General features: G+C 37.2%; 1 protein-coding gene across 3 annotated transcripts in view; it reads right to left on the bottom strand.

The window, feature by feature from the left end:
• The window catches only part of Wdr7 (WD repeat domain 7), a 333,762-nt gene that overhangs the window by 88,584 nt on the left and 221,448 nt on the right, over nt 1–23,730 (bottom strand). For all 3 annotated transcript variants that reach the window (XM_046419459.2, XM_046419460.2, XM_046419461.2), the window contains one exon: nt 9,644–9,830. In XM_046419459.2, the coding sequence (XP_046275415.1) occupies nt 9,644–9,830 (187 nt within the window). The remainder of the gene's footprint in view (nt 1–9,643; nt 9,831–23,730) is intronic.

The raw sequence follows: 23,730 nt of genomic DNA, 5'->3' as shown, positions 1-23,730 counted from the left end.
TCACATGTAAGAACACTTCAGTCAAATGTCACCATATAAAATTGTAAGACTTCACCATTTGTCAAAGAAAGGAATAATATAAGGGAATATTCAGAGGGAAGAACACTTAAACATTCATCAACTAGCCTGCAAATCTTGGTCAGTCACAAAAGGGCACTGAAAACACTCCCCACCAAAAACAAAGAAGATCAAAATGCATACTTAATATTATAGCAGTTCAGATTTTCATCCTTCCTGATAAAGTAAGTGTTAGTATTTGTCCTCAACTTAATATGGAATCTTCAATTCTTTTTTTTTTAATTTTATTTATTTATTTTTTAGTCATACATGACAGTAGAATGCATTTTGATATATAATACTTACATGGAATGTACATACATCAATCATATTGTCTATTCTATTCTGCTGCCCTTCCTATCCTCCCTACTCCTCCCCTCCTCTCCCATCCTTTCTCTCTATCCAATCTAATGTGACACACTTTTTTTTCCTTTTTCTCATCACAACATCATATATGTATTCTGTATAACAATGAGGTTCTCCTTTCATCTTCTGTGCAACTCCCCTTCTCCCTCTTTTTCCCTCCCACCTCTCTTCCCTATTTAGTGGTAGTCTGGAATCTTCAATTCTTCATTCAACATGGACCTTAATATCATAACTCATAGGTAGCATTCATTTCTTAAACCCAAAGATAGAAATTCTTTCTCTTCCAAATGCCCATCTTTTAAAACTAAAATAAAATATTAAAAAAGAACTATATTCTAAATTCTGTATTTATTCACAGTGCATGAAAGCTATGCTAACATGATTAACATAAATGGCTTCCTCAGATTATAAGTAAATCTCATCACAACAAGAATAGTCTATATGTCAAATCCCAAAGCATGCTAGCACTTGAAAGATGTGTTGCTTTTCCCACTTCCCACCCTTCCAATTTAAAAAAAATATGGCTATACTCCTGTTAAATAGAGAATTCTTTCCTCCAACTCTATATTGTTCAAAAGGAATCTTTCTAGTTTATGGCACTTATCTATATACTAAAGCATGTGTGACTTCCAGCAACAGTGTCTCTCCCTTAACATCTCGTAAGCCATGATGATCCCCTAAAAGCAATAGGCTCTCTGTCATTCACCAATGTCCTTCAGTTGTGATAGTATACAATGAAAAACCAGCCCCTTAAGCAACTGGACCAGCACTGTTCCACTTTCCTCACACACAATAAAGGCCCTGCATCATGAACTAGGCAAATGGAGTCAAAATTGCAGACCATAAAAACAGACATTAGCTCTAGCCTTCCAAGGACACAAGGATATTCTACTCATTTATAAGGTAGAATTTTCTACTATTTCTAATATTTTATAAATATATACACAACCATTCAGATCTAACAAATTTTGGATTTGTTAAAAAAATACTTCTGTATATTTCTATTTTTCTCAAAATTGTGATTTCAATGAAGTGTAGCCTCAATTTTCTACTAACCCATTCAACATAAATAAGTAGTCCGTCGTCACTCAACAAAAGAAATCCCTTGGGATTCCAAGATGGCTGTCCAGAGGGAGGCAGCATTCTGTGTTGCTCCATGAGCTGGGATGAAAGTAGTGAGAATACTGCTTCTCTGCAAGCCATACTCCTGCTCCCACACAGGAATCACGGCCACCCTGCCCATTGAGGGCTCCAGGCCTCAGCTTCAGAGTAGGTCTCCCAACTACTCACCCAGGTAGGACTACTGGTACTGGAGTGGGACCATCAGCACCCACACAGAACTCTCGGCCACCCACCCAAGCAGAAATCACTGATGCTGCTCTCACTCAGGACACCCGGCAGTTTCCCACACGCAGGAACTCTAGCCGCCACTCCCGTGTGGACCCCCATCTACCAACGTGGGGTTCCCCAGTCATCACCATCTTGGGACTCTGCAGCAGCAGAGATATTCCCCTATGTGCTATAACCTGCCTGAAAACTTCACACAGGCTCTGAAGTCAGTAACAGCCACACACTGCACACCACAGAGCTCCTCTCTGAATTCACTGTCCAACACCATCGCCTAGCTCCCCCACCTGACCCGACACCGCAATGCTGAAAGTAGAAGCCTTTATCACCATCTTCAATAGGGGTCAAATTCCAGTTTGGAATTCCAGTTGGCCAGGTACCCAGTTTCTAACTCCCCCCTCTCCCCAGCAGCCACTAACCAGGCACAGTGACAACCTGGTTACCTTAACCATCCTAAGGGCAGAGATACCAGCTAACAATAGATAACCCTACCTAATGGATGAAAAGGGAGGCAGGAAAGATACTGATCTTCAACCAAAACAATCCTGTTTCTTCCTTCAAGATTTTTTTCCATCTCCCTCTCTATTCTCCCGCCCTCACATCCTCAACATATGTGAAACCAAGTACTTTGCATAAATTAGGATTTTGAGGACTGGTACGTCTGAAGTTGTGTTGTACATTCTTTTTTCTTTTATTTTTTCCCACCAATTTCTACTATTTTAACATTGTTTATTTTTCTCAATCTATATGTGTGTTTGTTTTATGTTCTCTACTGTCTTCCCACTTACTGGTCTACCCAAAATTACTTCCTCTCCGTTTGCCTGCTACTAATCTTCCTCTTTAGATTTGTCTTTCACACTTCTTATGATATAACAACTCTATATCCTCACCTCCTACCTCCTCAGCATATCATGCTACTCCTGAGCCCTGGTTTTTTTGTCCACCATCAGAAACTGTAAACCCTTTTACAAACCTACTGAGTATATTGTAGATAATAATTGAATTCACCATTTCTGTACATTGTGACCAAACTGTAAACCAAATTCAGGAAGCTTACAGGACGCTGAAGTTACAAAATCACAACAGATCCACTAAGGCACATTATAATGAAAATGCCTAACTTACCGAATAAGAAGAGAATATTAAAAGCCATAAGAGAAAGGAATCAGATTACATATAGGAGGAAACCAATTAGATTATTTGCAGAGTTTTCAACCCAGACCCTGAAAGCTAGAAGATCCTGGAACAATATATATCAAGCTCTGAAAGAAGATGGATGCTGGGTTAGGGCTATATCTCAGTGGCAAAGAGCTTGCGTAGCATGTGTGAGGCACTGGGTTCGATCCTTAGCACTACATAAAAATAAATAAAATAAAGGCAATTCTGTCCAACTACAACTACAAAAAAAAAAAAAAAGAAAAAGAAAAAGAAAATGGATGCCAACCAAGAATCTTATATCCAGCAAAATTAAGCTTTAGATTTGATGATGAAATAAAAACCTTTCATGATAAAAAATAGTTTAAAGAATTTACAACTTGGAAACCTGCACTATAGAACATCCTCTGCAAAATATTCCATGAAGAGGAACTGAAAGACAACAATGAAAAACAGCAAAGGGAAAACTAATCAAAGGAGAAACCAAGTCAAGTTAAATACCAAAAATAAACAAAAATGGCTGGGAATACAAATCATGTCTCAATAATAACCCTGAATGTTAATGGCCTAAACTCACCAATCAAAAGACATAGACTGCAAGATTAAATTAAAGAAAAAAAGACCCAACAATATGCTGCCTCCAAGAGACTCATCTCATAAGAAAACATCCACATGTCATACTGCTAAAGGGACCTATTCATCAACAAGACATAACAATAAGTTTATATGCCCCAAACAATGGAGTGTATACGTTCATCAAACAAACTCTTCTCAAGTTCAAGAGTCAAATAGACCACAACATAATAATTCTGGGTAATTTTAACATACCTCTTTCACCACTGGATAGATTTTCCAAACAAAACCTGAACAAAGAAACTACAGAACTCAATGATATAATCAATAACTTAGACTTATATATAGAATATTTAATCCTATATTAAATATATAGAATATTTAATATATTCTATATATTTAATATAGACATATATAGAATATTTAATCCTTCAAGAACAAATATACTTTCTTCTCAGCAGCACATGGATCCTTCTCTAAAATAGACCACACTTAGACATTGCTGGTGGGACTGCAAAATGGTGCTGCCAATACGGAAGGCATCATGGAGATTCCTTGGAAAACTGGGAATGGAACCACCTTTTGACTCAGCTATCCCATTCCTCGGTCTATACCCAAAGGACTTAAAAAACAGCAAACTCAGGGACACATCCATATCAATGTTTATTGTAGCACAATTCATAATAGCTAAACTGTGGAACCAACCTAGATGCCCTTCAGTAGATGAGTGGATAAAGAAACTGGTATATTACTCAGCAATAAAAGAGAATAAAATCATGGCATTTGCAGGTTAATGGATAGAGTTGGAGGATACAATGCTAAGTGAAATTAGCCAATCCCCCCAAAAACAAATACCAAATGTTTTCTCTGATATAAGGAGGCTGATTCATAGCCGGGTTTGGAGGGGGAGCATGAGACGATTAGACAAACTCTAGATAGGGCAAAGGAGAAGGAGGGGAAGGGAGGGGGTAAGGGGGTAAAAAAGATGGTGGAATGAAATGGTCATCATTACCCTAAGTACATGTATGAAGACACAAATGGTGTGAATATAGTTTGTATACAACCAGAAATATGAAAAATTATGCTCTATATGTATAATATAAATTGTAATGTATTTTGCTGTCTGTATAATAAATTAGAATAAAAAAATTTTTAAATCCCTTATATGAGATTTTACCTGTGATCACTTACATGCAAAGGGGGCATAGGCACATGGGACAAGGTCAAAAAAATGGCAGGTGGGAGACCTGAGTGACAGTCTTAGCTCTTAGGGTACAAGTCACAAAATCTTGCTGTACCTTCTTTTTACCTCATATAGCATACTGAGGGTGTGGATCACATGTGGTGAAAGGAGATTTGCATCTCTAAAATTCTATGGCTTTACTAAAATTTTAATGCATGCAAATCACTTGCCAGATGTTCTCAATAAATAAGAATGAACATCTACTACAGGGCCCAAGCACTCAAGGAGTTTATTGGTATTCAAATAAGGTTCCTATTTTTATTTTTTAAAGAGAGAGAGAGAGAGAGAGAAGGAGAGAGAGAGAGAAAGAGAATTTTTTAATATTTATTTTTTTAGTTTTCGGTGGACACAACATCTTTATTTTATTTTTATGTGGTGCTGAGGATCGAACCCAGCGCCCCTCGCATGCCAGGTGAGCGCGTTACCGCTTGAGCCACATCCCCAGCCCCAAGTTTCCTAATTTTTAGAAGACACAAAATCCTTGATGAAGACAATTTCATTAAATATGTTTAGTTCTGAAAGTACACCGAAATTCTGACTTGACCAATTTTATAGCCTTTTAAAAAGCTGTTTTAATTCTGGGGGAGGTGTTAAGACGTTTGAATGCAGGACAGTTTAGGGCTAGCAGCATTGGTATTTGGAGTCCACTGGACCTGGATTTGGACCCTGCAGTTTTCAGTGACTACAGTGTTACTGTGGACAAGAGATGGCTTCTCTCTCAGCCATCTTCATTATTTTTCTCATGTGCAAAATTGGGGTAACCACGCCTATTTTCTTGAGCTTCTGTGTAACTAGATGAGTATGTTTGCGACTTGTACAACACACAAAGACATGGGTAGCAAGGGTTCAGTACAAGGACTGCCCAATCCCTTGAATGGCTAGGTACTGTTGTAAGTGCTAAAAGCAAAGAAAAACTCCCTGTGAGAATCTGCTTCTAAAACAAAGGCTCACACCAATCCTTCCTCTGACCCTAATTCTATCAAAGATAACTGGGAAGGAGATTGTTAGTTTTAGATGGAAGCATCCTACTTTAAGTTTGGCAAGGAATTAATGAATCAAATTAGTGGAAAACAATACTCTTCCCTTGCCATCTGTTTAAGGAGCCACTCATCAGCTTTGGGCATGCCTGTGCTTTCCTACCTCGGTATTCTTTTTCATCCTTCTTCTCCTCCCTCAGTCATAATCATTCAAATGAAAATTCAAATGGAACTCCTCATTGCATACCTTCTGGAACCCAGCTAATATTCTTCCCACCAGGCCCTGGATGTCCATCCTTCACTCACCTCTCATTGTGTCATGGTTATCTCTGGAAAGATCTTATCTCTCCTGCATCTTAGAGACAGGATCTTTGATTCTACTTTATAACTACAAATACCTAACATTGTCCCTTTCACATATTAGTTATGCAAAAAGTTATTAGTTATGCTTGCTTAATTAATAATCAGTCTATATTCTGGTAAAATAGCTAAAAACATTAGAAAACAATGGTTGATGTTGTGATTTTAGGTGTAAAAATTTAAGTTGGGATGTTTTTACAAGGCAGAGGCAGAAAGGAACCCTGCTGTGTTACATGTTCTCCAGAATGGGGGCTGGGTTACAGTCCCTCTGCCAAACCCATCCTCATAAACTCACAAGAATGGGAATGAGGAAGGAAACAGTTCCTATTTTATTCTCTTTCCATAAACATGAACTAACATTTAAAAGCAGCAGCCTACCACAGAAGCTTTTTTATACAGCAAGCTTAACATCACAGACAGAAGCAAGGCAGCTGAGTGGGGGTATTGTGTACACAGTAAATCAGGCACAAAAAGGGGCAACGCAGCAGGCCACCAGGAGGGAAAGATGCACACTTAGCCCCCGTGTATATGCTGCTCCATTTCTCCCCATCTCAGTCCTCCGCAGCTGGTACCGAGTGTGTCATGGAAGTAACAGGCCATTTTCAATCTAAATCTTGTTATAGATTAATAAGCAAACATTTTCTTGCTTATTATGCAATTTATCATGATGAAAATTACATTGGACTCCTCAAGGCTACATGCTGATACATTCATTTATTCAGAGCTGTGTATAGAAAGTCATACTAATCTTCATGACAGGAAGGATGTAATAGCAAGATTTAAATTACCACTGAAAGCTACAGCATTTGTGTCTGTAGGCACATACATGCAGATAGAATGTAAGTGTATCTTTATTTTAATGATATAGCTTAATTTAAAATTATTTGAAAATGAAATAAAATTGTAAATACTAAAATTAAGAGAAAAACCTCTCACTGCTCCTTCCAGGTAACAAAATAATGAACATACTGTTGAAACTGTGTTTAGCTCAGATTTGAAAATAAGCTATGCAAGGCTAAGGGAAATTCTAGACAATCAGAATATGCCAAAGGCTTCCCGGGATAAACTGGGAGAGTGGTGGTAGCTGGGGCCCGTACTGTGGTCTCCCCAGAGGGTATGTGTAGCAATGATGCCAGACGGAGACCAAAAGTTGTAGATATGTTCCAGAGCTTTGCACAAAGGCCAGATACCTTGTGCTATTAGCATAAACTTATGGATTCACATTCCCTTCCATTCTCTAAAGTCTACTGCAAATCATCTAGACTCCTATATCCAGAAACTACACTGTCAACCATGCTTCCAAATTGCTCATTCCAGAAATGGGTTCAACAGCTACTGAGCTGTTGAACACTGGGTTCATACCACAACCTCACTACTTATACTATCACCATACCATAGCAACCATTTAATTTCTCAAGATGTGCTAACTACACTTCTAAGCATTTGTAAATATAAACTCATCTAGCATCAACCTTACAAAACAGGTACTTTAACTAGCTCCATCTAAAGTGAAAATTAAGAAGCATGGCAGTATGATAGAAGGTAAAGAGGGAAGGCAGCTGCTTAGGTTTGAAATGAATATTTTCCTCCTACCACTCAATCTTGGAACACTGGGCAGGGAATGCCCCCTCTCAGAGTGGCTAGCCTTCAGTTGCTTATCTGGTCTCCACTCTCTGAGCTTAAAGCAGTCAGCAGAAAAACTATAGGTCCAAAGCATGTTGGAACCTAAGAGAACTGGGGCGCAGGGAATGGTAACCATGAAGAAAAGAACAGATTACTCTAGTTTTTTAAAAAGATTAATGATGACAATAATAAAATGTCATTCACTGAGAAAATCAAAGAGGTAGTAACATTTTCATGAAGGAAGGCACCATGGGGCAGTTCAAGAATTCCTACACTTTATACCCACTAGGTGACTACACTTTAAAGAAAAACATGTGTTGGTGAGGATGAGGAGAAAATGGAACTCTTGTACAATGCTGGTGGGAATGGCAATGTTGTAACTACTGTGAAAAATGGGTTGTTGGCTGTTCAAACAGTTAAACATGGAATTACCATATATCCCAGTATTATGGTTCGGATCTGGAATGTCCCAAAAAGCTCACATGTTGAAAGCATGATCCCCATCGCAGCAAGGTTCGGAAGCAGGACTTTTAGGAAACGTTTAGATCATGAGGACAGTAACCTCATCAGTGGATTAGTCCACTGATGGCTGAATGGATTACTGGAAGGTTGGCCTAGTTGGAGGAACTAGATCACTGGGGGCACGCCCTAGAAGGGTTTATCTCCCTACATCTTCTGCTTCCTGGCTGCCAAGACCTGAGCAGCTTTCCTCTGTTCCTCCTGTATGCCATAATGTTTCTGCCTTGGAACTGGCTGCGATGGACTGACACCTCTGAAACCACAAGCCAAAATAAAACATTTCCTCCTCTAAGTTGTTTTTACCAGGCGTTTCAGTCACAGCAACGAGAAGCTGACTAACACCACAGTGATTCCACGCCAGCAAATGAAAACAGGTGTTCAGAGGAATTCTTGGATATAAATGTTCACAACAACTCTATTCACAGTAGCCAAAAGGTAAAAATAAGCCACATGTCCATGAACAAACAAACATTAGGTGGTATACCCACAGATGGAATGTTGTTCACTTATGAAAAGAAATGAGGTAATGATACATGCTACAACATGGATGGACTCTAAACACTGTGCTAGTGAAAGAAGTCAGTCACAAAAGACCATAGGTTGCATTTATGTGAAATATCTGGAATAGACTAATTTATAGAAAGCAGGTTAGTGATTACCATGGGCTGGTGGGAGGCGGAATGGGAAAAGATTGCTTAATGAGCATGGGTGTCTATTTGGGGTGACAACTAATGGGGAACAGTCTAGACCATGGTTATGTAATTGATGGTAAATTTCAAGTTGTGTATAATACACATACACACACAACCAAAAACCAACAAAAACAAAAGAAAGAGGGAGGGGGAAAAAAAAAAACTCTTCCAGGCATCAGGAGGCTGAGTTCTCCAGTCCACACTAATCTCCCTCTATCTCCACCAGCACCTGCACCTTCACCCCGTCGCTCCTAGAACACCAGCTGCGTTCCCACTCGTGTTGGCAACTTGCTGCACTCATTTCTCCCTTTCACTATGTGATCATTGTTTTCCTGGATCACTGCAACCTCTTTATGACTAATCTTTTACTGTGCGCAAACGATAAAGCTGATTTTAAAGTTAACACGAGTGTGGAGGACTAATTCTTCAAACTGTTTGGCTATGTCTGAGTAATGCATTTCAGATCTTATAAACAATGTCTTTATGCTGTTGTTAGCTCGGAATGTCTCCAGGTAAAATAAACAAAGTTTAATCAGTCACTGACTCAGGGCTGAATCTCAGTTGTATTAACATTACAGAAACGTGCTTCTTTTTATTTACCAATACCCCAAATTGCTTATATTCAGATAATGTCTATGAAACACATATAATTTATGAAGGATAATTGATGACCTCAACAAAAAATCCCCCCAAATAACAACAAATTAAATTCACTGGAATTCAGCACATACTTGGCAAGTTGTTTCTCTGCATCAGCACAGAGTTCCAGAAGCCCCATCAGAACAGCAGATACATCCATGTAAGGCTCCCACACTGTGAATCCTCGCCCAATCAGGTCAATGGCTGTTCGACGGATAGTGCTGTGTGGAGGAAGTTTGGGGCTCGGTGGCTGAAGCAGAAGAAATGTCAGAGCCTTACCTAAAATCACAAAATAAAATGCAGAGCTATAAAGTAATTACACTTTTGTGATGTTTTCTTTGAAGCATACTTTCAAAATATAAACCATTTTTTTTTTTTACCAAAACAGTTGTAAACAATAAAATTATAAAAGATTTTGAACTTAAGAGTTTGTTCAGTCATATACTATCAAGAGAAAATATTAAGACTTCACTATTTTATACAAAATATTAAAGTATTTAATGACATAATAATTATATGTAAATATGCATATATAACTTCTAAATATTGTGAGTGATCTTAAATTCCAAACAGCGTTTCTTCCTACTCAGCATTCTACAAAATGGAGATGGTTTCAAATAAGATAATATGATATTTCTTAACTTCCTGTTGTATCTACTGCAGTTCATTTGTAAACTGCTTCCCAGGGATAACACCTCTCCTCTCATTATAGGCAATGAGGGGACAGGGACGGAGAAGGTAGGGCGTGAAGCTCAAAATGCTTCCCTCCCCGGAATGGGTTCCTCCACTTTCTCTTGCTGAGTACCAATACATGACGATGATATTAGCAAATGGTAAGTTCTTCATATAAGTTTACTAGATAAATTTTAAAACAGCACAATTGCAAAACTGTTCTAAATCTGATGAAATTACCTACATTTGGGGGAGAGGTACCAGGGATTAAACCCAGGGGTGCTTAACCACTGAGCCACATCCTTAGCTCCCCACCCCCCCTTTTTTTTTTCATTTTATTTAAAGACAGGGTTAGGGTCTCACTGAGTTGCTTAGGGCATCTCTGAATTGCTGAAACTGACTGTGAACTCATGATTCTCCTGCCTCAGCCTCCCAGGCCACTGGGATACAGGCATGCGTCACTGCACCCGGTCCTAGATTTTAATTGTATATTTTATGTTGAAGATTATGCTGACAGTTGATATTCAAAAAAGAAAAAAAAAACACTAGGGATTCTGAAAAACAAACTGTAATTTAGAAGAGCTCTTTTTGTTTGTATTTTGAGGGAAAGAGAGAAAACTTCATAAATCAGGGAACAATATAGCATAGTGAATAAGGGGAGCAGGGGCTTCCAACTGAAGATGGAGATGGCCAGGTACATGAATGGAGGATCCCTGTAGGGCCTGGCTTAGGAGGCTACTCACAGAGCCACAGTTTCCTTTTCTACAAAATGCTGATAACATAGGGGAGCTGACATGAAGATTCTGAGTGTGAAGTGAACTGATGGCCGTGGAGTGCCCGGCACCTGGTGAGTGCTCAAAATACGGCAGGCAGCACTCATTATCAATAACACCTTGAACCTGTATGTCTTCCAAAATAAGAACATGGCATATAAACTTTAATTTGCCAAACAAATAATAGCATTTAATCACATTTACCTTAGAGTCAACAGGTAAGTGAGAAGGGTGAAGGAGAGGTGAAGAGAAGGGAAGGGTACTGTAAGGCCAAGAATCTACAGAGACATTGTGTCAATTGGTGGTTTTGAATTTCTTCTCATAGAACCCTTGAAGAATATACTGAAGCCATCAGCCCCTTTCCCAGGAAACTACATACATAAATACACATCCACCAAATTCTGCAAAATATTTCAAGGAGGCCACGACCTTGGGTTAAAAACTCGGGTACATATAAAATGTCTCTTTGAGGAAATACCCCCAAATTCATACTTCATATGTGTCTGTATAAATTTTACACTCATTTTTAACCATGTTAATGTCATATGAAAGCCTCCTGTTTTGCTTTTGGATAAAAATAATTAATGAACTCCTTTTTAAAAAAGTGACCACTGTTCTCACTTTTCTGCCTGCTCTTGTATGCGCCTCACCTTTTGATATTTTAAAACATGAGCATTTCTGTGCATTTCCCTTTTCCTCAGTACGCCTGTCACCTCCATAAGACTAGGACCTGTGTTTCACGTAACTCTGTATCTCTAAACCCCAAAACGCTGTGTTTTGCATTCACTGTGGGCCTAAAACAGAAAACGGATCTGCCTGCCCTAACACGTACATTCCTAATGTGGCTCCCAGCTCCAGTGCCAGAATATTACAAAATGTCAAGAAATGTACCACTTTCCTGTTTATTTCCAGGAAGTTGTAAGAGCAACAGAGAAACCCCAAGTGCTGCTCTCTGCAGACATCCTGAAGCACCAGCCGCAATGGCTTCCAATCTAAGCACTAGGGCTCCCTGGAGGAGTATTCTTAGTAAGTAATATGGCAAAGGGGAAGGAAGGTTTCCTGAGTACAATGTTTTATAGCCTTTCAATCATCATTTTCCTTCACTGCACTCTACCATCTCAGTATTCATTACAGGTAGGAACATTCTGGCAATGCTAGGGACCTTGCTGGCTTCTAAGGGCCTCTGTGATAGGAACTCTGGAGGCAGCTTCCTCACCACTCTGACATTTTTTTCCCTGAGAGCCAAAATAAACAGTAAGTGGCTGAATTCTTGGTATTTTTCATCACTGTTCTAAGGAAATAGGAAGGACGGCCTAGGAGATGTGATCACTGGCCCTCCGATGAAATGACAGAAAACAGGAATTCAGCAAGTGTCCTCCAGAAGACCCCTGGCCCTGCAGTGGCCCACCAGGTTGCCTTGCTGCTCCCCTACACAGTGTGACCCACGACGGGTGGTGAGGATCGCAGCACAGCAGGAAATACAGGGTCTCTGGAGCACTGCTGCCCTTCCTTAAATCATTTTCTATTCCTCTCAATGATCTCATAAGTAAAATTCTCCTACAGCATCTCTCCTTCCGAAGTTCAAATTATAGTCTCCAGATAACATAAAGCAAAGATTCCGACCACTTTGGCAGGGCAGTTTTCACAGCTCTTATAGGACATGTGGAGGGCATCAAAGAAGAAGAGAGAAAAATGGTTAATTTCACACACATTTTACATCTAAAAAAGTATGCTTTTTTCTAACAAGCTCTTTTAGAATTATGAAAACATACAAGTGATAAAATTCCACATTTGTCTCTGATATCTTACTGTTATATAAATTAAGAAGTTACAAAGGATTTTTGAGTTAGACCCTTTGCTTTGTTAGCCATATTAATTTGCAGCATGCTTATGACTATGGCTGCAGCAATAACAATGATATTCTGAAGAAACAACTGAGAATGCCTGATTTCACACTTCATCAGATATTCCTTCTGCTGATACTATGGAACTACTCCTTAAAATATTGTTGTATGAAAACAAGAAGGGATAGATATTCTTTTCTCAACTTACTTTGTACTCTCTCATTTAGGATTTTCTAGCTTAAACTGCATCTCTGCAAATACAGACCAAAGTGATGTAAAATAAAGATAATGACGGTACCCTATCCTAATAGATAGTATCCTACCTCTTGATAGAAAAAGTCTCATGACAGAATTTTATGATTTAAAAAATTTTAATTTTTTTTAAACCTTTGCCACCCAGTAAAGGTTTTGTGTATGTGTGTGTGTGTGTGTGCGTGCGCGCGCACATGCGTGTGTGTGATTTGTACTGGGGATTGAACTCATGTCTTCACTCTTGCTAAGCACATGCTCTATCACTGAGCTGAACCCCGATTCCCAGAAGTTGTCTATGTTATCTTGTATAAGATGGATTCTAATTTTGTGCAAAAGTACATATTTACTTATTTTATGTAAATTCTCCACTGTTCCATAGCATCTCCTTGAATAATAAGTAAGGTAGAAAATGATGCTACCATCTACCATCATGAGTAAGCTCTTCCTAAAAGGATCTCCAATGACAGCATCAAAACATTCAGGTGACTGGCCTGACATTCATTCACGACTTTCCACAATTTGGTCCCAACCCATCCATCCATCCATCACCTAATAGTTATTTATTGGATATTATTATACTATACTAAGTGCTTGAGAAACATAAAAGAGTAATACTAAGTTTCTTCCTTAAAGAAATTAATTCTCTTTCAAGAGACAGGTGAGTTAACAGTTTGAATATATTATAAACAATATTATAATGTTTATAAGCACAAATTATTAACACAGACCTGAACAGAAGCATTTAACTCCATCTTTAGGGGTACAAAAAAGGCTTCTAGGAGAGGTGACCTCCATGCCCAAACTTGAAGAACTATTAGGAATTAGCCAAATACAGGGGAGATCAGAACAGAAATATTCTAGGCAGAGGGAATAGCATGTGGAAAAATAGGAAATGGGAGAGAATGTGGCAAGATCAAAAGACTACACATAGTTCAACATGGCTGAAAACTGTATATGGGGATTGGAAGTAAAGGGTAAGGGGGATTAAGTATAGCAGTAGATATAAGGCAAAAAGTTCTTAGAGCCATGCTAAGGAGTTTGTTTATTGTAGTAACAACAGGAAACAATTGGAAAATGTTAAGCAAAGAGATGATTTTCATCATAGATCAACACTTGAGTTGTTGTGATTGGAACGACCTAGTTCCTTTTCAATTCTGATCTCATCCCTGGCCAAATGAGATTATTAATTAATTAATAACAGAATTTCTGAATTAAAAAGGACTGTAGAAAGATCTGGTGTGTTTCTATGTTTTAGAAGAGACAGCTGAGAACCACAGGATGCAAATGGTTAGCTATAGCCCAAATAAGGAGTCCAGCTTCTGTGGCCCAGACCATGTGTAATGACCAGAATGCATCTCTGAACGCTCATGCGTCAGGGAGTCATGCTGAATTCATGGTACTTACTCAACCACAGGTTCGGAACTGCATCCTCTACAACCTATCTCACTTCTGTCTGCTCCTCCTTCTGAATTAATTTTTGCTTCAGTAACCAGTATCTCCCCAAAACAGATTAAATCAATTATAGGTTTTTATCTTTTCTCACACAAAGAGGTTTTTTTCATTGGTTCAACAGCTAAAGACAATCATATCAGGGCCCCTTTATTGTCTTGGTTCTAACTTAGTTGCATTATGGGCACAAAATGACTAATTCTTCATCCAGCCCAGTACCATTTCACAGGCAGGAAGAAGAAGAATGGTGAAGGAATAAAGGACATGTAATAGTTAAGTATTTTTTGCTTTGAAGTCTGATTACTCTTCATGGGTCATAATTATAGAATATTTCCTTAGTTTCAAGGAATGAGTTCATTAGTAGTCCATTATAGTTCATTAGTGAATATATTTTTTGTCATTTTTAACAAAACTGAGATTTTTGTTCATGTGGAAGGGCAGAATCATGTATAAGTGTTGGCAGTTTCTGAATTTCTGCCAGATCTTCTCTGTTTATGTTAGAATAAAACCTCTGCTTTTTGCTTTGCTTTCTTTCTCTGTGTGTGTATGTGTGTATGTGTGTTTGTTTGTTTGTTTGTTTGCTAGGGGTTGAACCCAGGGCCTTGCACATGCTAAATGCTACAACCCTAGCCCCATCACTTTAAGATAGCAACTAAAGTCCAAACTTCTAACAAACAATAATATACTATCTTTGATATTTATTCTATTGTTTAATGCTAATTTTATTTATTTACCTTTTCACTCTGTTAAATAGTTAAATTCCCTGGGAACATGAAACTTTAAGAACATGCTTTTCTGTTATCCTAAGATTTAATACACAGCTTTATATTCCCTAAGTTTTGGCAAATACTGAAAATTCCTTTATATTGTATGTGCCTAGCACAGTGAGAAAAATTATCCACAGATCAGAAATTTCCAAGAGTCTCCTAAAACCCGTTCTGGCCTCTGGCAAAGTTTCCATGGTTCCATGCAGACATGAGAAAGATGCAAACAATGTGGTAAATCTTTTTCATAAAAGTGTATTTATTCAATTTAAAGGAGTGCTTATTCTGAGGTTATAGTCTTTCTTAATCCTTTTTTTTGGTGAGATTATGTTATTAATCTTTTGGTAAATAAAAGGGTTTTTGAATAAATTATGTACATGATATTTTCTAATGTTCGTATCAAGCAAAATAAAAAATAGAAATACTACTAAATACCCTCACATTTTATTTTTGGAAATTTTACTGGTCCATAATATCTACCTATGAATCACTGCTCTTTGTAATAAATTTACTTTCCTGGGGGAAAAAAAGTATCTTATCTCATTCTAAGAGTCACAGTTAGTAAGTCCTATTACTTACTGGTTGGTCACTGGATCTTGACTTCAAATGCCAAGGGGCTCCTAATTCAACTTATTAAAGGATGTGTTTCAGCATTATTCAGGTCAATCTGGGGCCATATTCAAAGCTAAGTTATCAACTTATTGTTCTTTCTACCCATGAGATAGGTGAGCAGTACAGATACTGTGGCAGCTTCATAGTGAGCTACTACTTCTGTCTAGCCAAATGCAAAATGATCTATGAAAACACAGTCACAGAATAGAGAAAACCAAACCAAACCAAAACAAAGTCCTTTAAAAAGCAGAAGCACTAAAGCCCAGCATTGGATAAATCACAATTAACTTAGACCCTCTGGCTGTTGAGAAACTAATTCTGTTGTCATGCAGTCAAGAGTAATAACAATAGCTCATATTTTATTTTATCTCAAGCATTTTATCTCAAGTTTTTCATTTTTTAAAAGGGTATCGACTTTAATCTCAGTGTTTTTTTTTTTTAAGTGCTACAGAGGAGCAAAGAAAATATTTACATTTTGCTCTAAAAGCAAAAAGCTAAAAATGAGAAAAGAATTGAGACAAAGATAGCAAAATGAAGCCTATATAAGTTGTGGTTAAAAAGCCAGCAGCATGACAGTATGGCTAACTTGCTGGTTTGGCAAGATGAATGTCCAATCATGAACTGACCAATAAAAAATGCCAATGCTTAAAATTTCTGTCATATCTGGCTAGCCATGATGGCTAGCCCTTTTAAAAGATCAGCTTACAAACCCTAACATAACATACACATGTGCATTTGTGCTCTAATGTTATTACTTAGGATTACTTAATGAATTTGTATTCTGGGACATTTAATTATCCTTATCACAAAGCACAGACTCAACTTATTAACATACACATGTATTGAATGTCTACCATATAAGAACACTTTATTAACCATAAATAACTATAGTTATATATTTCTGCAAGCATCGTGGATCATTTTCAGTATTTTTGTTGAATAGTAAGTATGCTTTATGTTGCTATTTCACCTTTCTTTCTTGCATTCCTAGTGCAAGAACAAGGATTGAACCTGACAATAGTGCATTCGGCTCTCCACAGCATGCTGGATACACAGCAGTAGACACACACAACACAGACTTCAAACACACACACACTCATACACACCTGCACAGCCAACGGCCACTTACATACACTATCAGAACATCAGAATTGCCTCATATCTTTGTTTTCTCACAATTAATTTCTTGGATCCCACTGAAAGATGAACATGGGTTAGTATTTTCCCCCAGTTTCTGTTTGTGCATAATGGCAATAAATAAGAAAATAACATTTTTAAAGTTATAAAATTGGTGACTTTTTTCAAGCTTTTCTTTTCAGAGTTTTCATTTCCTTAATATTATATTTTTGCCTAAGTTTTCCTGCTCAAGCTTCCCTGGAAGCCTGCATAAGAATCCTGTGGTTACCCTACCTGCAGATTCTAGAATCCGTTGTCATTGCTTTTTAGCAACTTGTAACCCTGACAGAAGAAGACAGCTAGCGCTGGGTAACTAAAGAGGCTAGGAAGGAGGGAAACCAGGAAGAACTGCATAACAGGGGAAGGAGGCCTTGATTTCAGAGCAGCTCCTTGCCAGAGGCAAGGAAACTTGGATTTTATGGCAATCAATGCTAATGGAAAATCATCAGAAAAAGGAGTTTTAAGAATTAGAAATTAAAACAGAAGCCAGAGTCAAACCATGTTTAGCAAGGAAATTTTCTTACTGAAATTATTAAAAACCATAGCATTTCAGGGAGTTTTTCAAAGAGCACTCAGAGATCAGCCATAACTATTACTGAAATACTGCTATACTGCTAGTAGAAAATATACTTACACAACCATTTTCTTGGGCTTTGGTCACTCCTATGCCAGTCAACAGGCCTAGTTATAACAATCTCATTCCTCATACTTAGAAAAAAATCATGAATGAAGAAATGGCCCCTAACCATTCTTAGCTCTAAATAGTAGAGAAGGGCAAAAAAGGTCATATTAAAAAAATACTTTAATTAATAGCTCAATTACAAGGACATTCCTATGGGAGAACATATTATATGCACTTTAAACCAAATGAATTTATGATGATTTATGCCATTACAATGAGTGCAAAATGAATTAATAATGATTGGCCACTTATTTCAAATTGTAACCAAGTGAATGAAGCCTTTTCCCACTTGCTAATGTCCATCAAAGAACAAGGATGGCAGAGTGCCATCTAGAATTCTATTCTTTTGCTTTATACAGGTACTTGATTTGATTAAAAATAATTCCAATGTAGTGCACATTATAATGAATACGAAATAATTAAAAAACATTTCTATAAGTAGGTGCTTTGAATCAATGCAATTATTAAAAACTTTTGAAACTTTTTACTTCCTATATAGCATAAACAATGAGTCAGCATTTCTTTTAATAAAAACATAAAGGAACTTTGTTAAATTAGGGAATTAATTTATCAAAGATATTTCAAAAACCCATTAGTCTAGTATTAGCTTAATCAAAATAGTCCTAACTCAAAGTAATTAGCTGTTTCCTGTCCTATAATCAGGAAAGTACAAAATCCAAATTCTCCTTGATTCTGAACACATTTTGTTCCTGTTCTCTTGAATTCCAAACTAAGTTGTATAACACAGGGAAATTTATTGTCATTTTTCTTTTGATATAATGCATTTTGGATGGCAGACTAAAATATGAGATAGTCTGACCTTCCTATAAATAAACAAAGGATATTGCTTATGCATACAACCTTTTTCTGCCTAAGGAAGATAAAAAGTGATGATTGTTTGATAATCTGGGGGTCAGCAACTAAGAAGCAGAATTATACAAGTAGATGTTTAATAGGTCAAAGAGGTGTTAAAAAATCTATAATCTACTAAACAGTGAATAATCCAAATATTTCTATACCTTCTTCCCAGAAGGTGAAGGATTGGTGAATGGCATAAGAAAGACAGAAGGGCGGGTGGGTGAGAAGGAGGGGAAGAGGAAGAGACAGAGGCAAACACCAGGGCTTCCATTCCAGCTGCAGCACCTGTTAGCTGAATGAATCTTTTATTCATGGAGGACTTACTGAGTAACAGCTCTGTGAATGGAATTAGAGAGGCACGTGGACAATTGTGGGAGAAGCACAAAAGGTCCTGAGGAGGGAGACTGCCTGGGACATCTACAGGACAGCAAAAAGTCCAGGCTGCCTGGCAGTGAATAAGAGGGAGAGGGGTAAGACATGAGGTCACAGAGGTAACCACCGAATGGATTGTGTGGGGCCTTCTGAATGTGGGGTTTTATTTAAATGCTATGAAGAACTTATGGGAGGGTCACATGAAGAGGGTGGCCCAGTCTGCTTTAGATATAGAAAGTAGCTGGGTGCTGTGTATAGACAGTGCTGAGGGCAAGAAAGAATCAGGGAGGCCTGGCTCATTCAGGGAATAATGAGGGCTCAGGCCATCAGAGTAGTGATGGAGTAGTAAGAATTGTGTCAATTCTGGATTAAAAAAAAAAAAAAAAAAAAAAAAAAAAAAAAACCAAACTTTTAAAAGGATAGAACAAGCAGGATTTCTTTAGGGATGGGATATATCATGACAGAAAGAGAAGGAGTATGATTCCAAGAATTCTGGCACCAACAACTAGATGAATGGCAGTGACATTTACTAAAATGAGTAATAGCAGAGAAAAGGAAGCTTTTTGGTTTAAGTGGAGGACAGCAATTCAGCTTAGTTCAGGATATTTCAAACTTGATGTACATACCACACACCAAAGGCTGGAAGTCAGCTAAGTTATTAGATATGAGAGCCTGGAGATAGGTGTCAACACCAGGAAAGAATTAAACGTTTGGAAATTATCCATGTGCCGATGTCATTGGGGCCATGGAACTGGATGTGCACACCTAGACAATCAATGTAGGTACAAAAGAACATTTACAGGTTGGAAAGAGAAATAGCAAGAACTGAGCACAAGTGGCTGCTGAGTCATGAGAACTGCAGGAGATGACGATGTGAAATTGCAAGTTTTAGTCTAGCTAAAATTACCATATGCTACCAAGAGACTGAGATGAGGGCTCAGAATTGCTAATTGGATTTGGCACTATACAAGTCACTGGTAGGCCTATTGGAAAGGTTTTAGTGGAGAGACAGAAAAACTAGATTGAAGCCAATTCAAGAAAGAACAGTCGCTGAGAAAGCAAGGAAGTTAAATGCAGTCCGTGTTTTTAGTAAAGAATATATACAATTCTACAGATTAAATTATTTTCTTTCCTGTGACAGTGACTTCTTGTGACTGCTGATAATAATTTGATGTCCATGTAAACTTCTGTAGGTAGAGAATGATGGATGAAATAGATCAGAGAATCTCTGGCTTATGTGACATGCATTTCTCACTAAAAATGGCATATCATGTCCTGTGTACAGCTTCTATAGTCTTGTGGATCTGATCACCTCCCAGAAACAAGGCATCAGAGTGAGTCTCTAGCCTCACTTCAAAGCACAGGCTGGCCTTTCTGAGGACAGAATCCCCTTAGCACTGACATGTCACTCAGATTTAATTTTGATAGGAAGACACTTGCACCCTTCCTAGTCATCCCTACACCGTTAAACATATTGGGAGAGGGGCCTTGCCAAATGGATTTTAGGGCTCTGAAGATACTGATGTACCTGCCCAAAGTAATCAACTTACTACTCAGTCTAAGGCACACACTCAGCTATTTCACTATTTTATAGCATTAACAAGTTACTTATTATTAAAAAGCACATGAAACCAAAACAATGACCTTCTCCAAGGAACATCATGGATGTTAACCAAAAGTATGACCAAAAAAAAAAAAAACCCTGAAAGTAAATGAAATACTTGTTATAATTTCATAACTGCCTCTTCTTTTAAATAATCCACACAGGCTAATTAAGTAAGTTAAGCTATCATTAAAAGATAAATCTCAAAGTAATTTTATAGATAGTAGAGTGAAGATTAAAAGCACATGAAAAATTACTTGATCCCTTTTCTAATAACCACAATAAAGCATTAACTGGAATAAAGAACTGCTGGATGTTAACCCATTACAGATGTGTAGTCAAAGAGCAGCAACGGTATACCATAGTAGACGCTTACATAGTAAGTCATCTGTGATATGGTGACTAGAATAGGCACAGGAGAAGTAAATTTGAAATTGTTCTACATGCTGGGAAATGGACAACACCAACATTCTCAATTTGAGCACTTTAAAATGTTTCCTTTCTACACATTTATTTTATTGAAATTGAACAAGGGGGAAAAAAAGAGGAGCAAACAAAAGTCACTCTGCTGCCCGTTTCTCAGTCTGGACATCTTTGTTTAAGCTTTGACTTGGCTTAAATGAACGAATTAATATTGACAAAAACATCAACTAAGCTAATGAGTTGTTAGTTAAGGCAATAAACATGTCACATTAGAGTCAGCGCAGTAAAGAGGTAATTAGCCCTGGAAAAGCCCTGCTGATTGGAGCTGTTGAGATCCTCTGCTCTTAACCTTTGAGTCCATTATCTAACCCAGGAGTGGTGGCTATGTTAATGGGAACTCGCCAGTAAACAGTAGCCTTCCTACAGCAAGGGGGCAAGGGTGTTTAAAAGAAAGTCATCTAGGAAGCACTACAAAAATCCCAAACAGGAATAGACACTATGTTAAACAAGATGGGGGACAAACAGATTTTCAAAGAAATATTTGGGGCTATATGTAATTTTTTAACAAAAGAATATACATCGATAAACTAATAACATACAATATGACCCAAAATAGGTCATTTCAATCATAAGATACTCTCTTTTCTGTAAATAAAGATGCTGTGATCCTTCCAAGATAAAGTACAAGATACAACAACATGATGACTGAGCTTTAGAAGCAACCAAGATTACAATTAAGAATTTTAATTAATAATCTGTATTTATTTAAGACAAAAAATAAATGTTTATATACTACTATACTTCTGAAATCTGTATGTTTACATGTAATTGCCTTTCAGAGCAGCTTGCTGTATAAAATCTGTTTTTTTCTGAACTTTTTGCTAATTTTACTGATTTTCCTTTAGGACAATTAAAATCAGCATTTCAAAGTCTATTGGAAAAAAAATCAGATGCTTATAGAAAAATCACAAATAGTAGGAGAAAAATCTATACAAAAGTAAACCACAACATATTATATGAATAAAATTCCCATTTTCTAGGTTAGTGGATCACTCCTAAAATAAATCAAAACACTATACTAGAGAGTACAAATTGATTTGCATAATCTTCATAGTAACTTGCACAAATTATCAAAATATACTGTTTCGACATTGCTTCTAATACCATATATGCACATCTATAAAATAGATAAAACGTTACATATGCAGATAAATAGATTGACACTATGTTATCAGGAAAAAATTGTTTTTCCTTTGGAAACTTGCTTTTCTTTTGAGCTTTAAAACAAATTAACATGTCATACATTCAAGCTAACATGACACTGCCAATCATTTTGTGTTTTCATAATTTTATGTCATTTCATTTCACAAAGAAAGAAGACATTCCATCCTGATTTTGTTATTACATAAATTTGATGAAAGGAAATGGCAAGACACACAGTTCCACCACTGCAGTGTACCTAAGTGTGGTGTGTACGTAGGTGTATGTGTGTGTGTGGAGCGGGGTGTAAGAGAAGAGACAATGGGACGGTTACTACACAGTAAATCAATAAGTGCTATCTTTTTTCAGGTTGAGTAATTTCAAAAGGAACAGGAAGCAATTAGCTGCCTCATACCTTACTGGCTAGTGTATGGTTTTAATATATTTAAAATGTTTTTCCTTCAAATGTAGCTCCTTTTTATTAAATTTGCAAAATAGCTCTATATGCCTTAATTTTCATTAGATAATTATTTTATGTAATCAAATTTGGATTAAAAAGTACTATAACACAGCCTTCATTTCCAATAAAGAAAGAAATAATACTGTAAGGCAAAATGAGAAATATATTCTCTGTTAATCTGCTATCATTGACAGTTAAGCATAACTGAAACAACATACTAGGATATTTACTTCTTACATATAGAACATATAAAAAAATGCCTATATCCTAAATTGTCTAGGAGTGATAAAGAAAAATAAAGGTTGTCAAAATATTTTAAGGCTTTATAACATGTAGGGATTTAATTTGACATAATCACATGATTTCATGTCTAGGCCAGTATCTCTTAGAACAACAGCTTCTTTTTTTCTATCTCAACATACTTAGGGAATATGACAAATTACCAAATCATGTCTTACAATGCCATCATGAAGGTATCAATAAGAGAGGGGAACACATTTCTATGAGTATTATCTTAAAGTCCTCCAGTCAATTTAGATGTATCCCCCCCACTCCACACCTTAATCCTAGCCCCCTTCTAGTTAGACAGCAAAAGTGACCCTTCCCTCTTGCTGGTGGCTACATATCTATGGATAATTGTAGAGGGCTATAAACTAAGATCTGGATTCTAATTCTAATCCTACAGTTTGATAACACTTTGATCTGGGGCAGTATAAACCGAGTACTAGTTTCTTCACCTAAGAGATAAATGGGATATGAGCAAGACCTTTTCCTGAATTGATAGAAGGATTAACCCATAAAGTCCCAAGTTTTCAATTCTGTGAACATAATAAATACAAATATTATTTTGAAGTTACCATAAGTGGTATATTTATTGCTCAACCTAATTTTATACTTAAGTTTAAATACTATTGAGATTTTTAACCAAATAATAAGAAAACCCAACAAAATGAAAATGGAAGGAAGGAAAGAGGGAAGAAAGGAAGTTGTCTACTTTCTGGTAGGTGGCAGGTACTATACTGGCTGTTTACAAGTGACA

This window comes from Marmota monax, unplaced genomic scaffold (genome assembly GCF_021218885.2).
Source record: "Marmota monax isolate L192 unplaced genomic scaffold, Marmota_monax_Labrador192_F-V1.1 WCK01_AAM20220418_F8-fsc00088, whole genome shotgun sequence".
Classification (NCBI taxonomy): Eukaryota; Metazoa; Chordata; class Mammalia; order Rodentia; family Sciuridae; genus Marmota; species Marmota monax.
The sequence above is the reverse complement of the archived record's forward strand: the minus strand, read 5'-3'. Positions and strand labels throughout refer to the sequence as shown.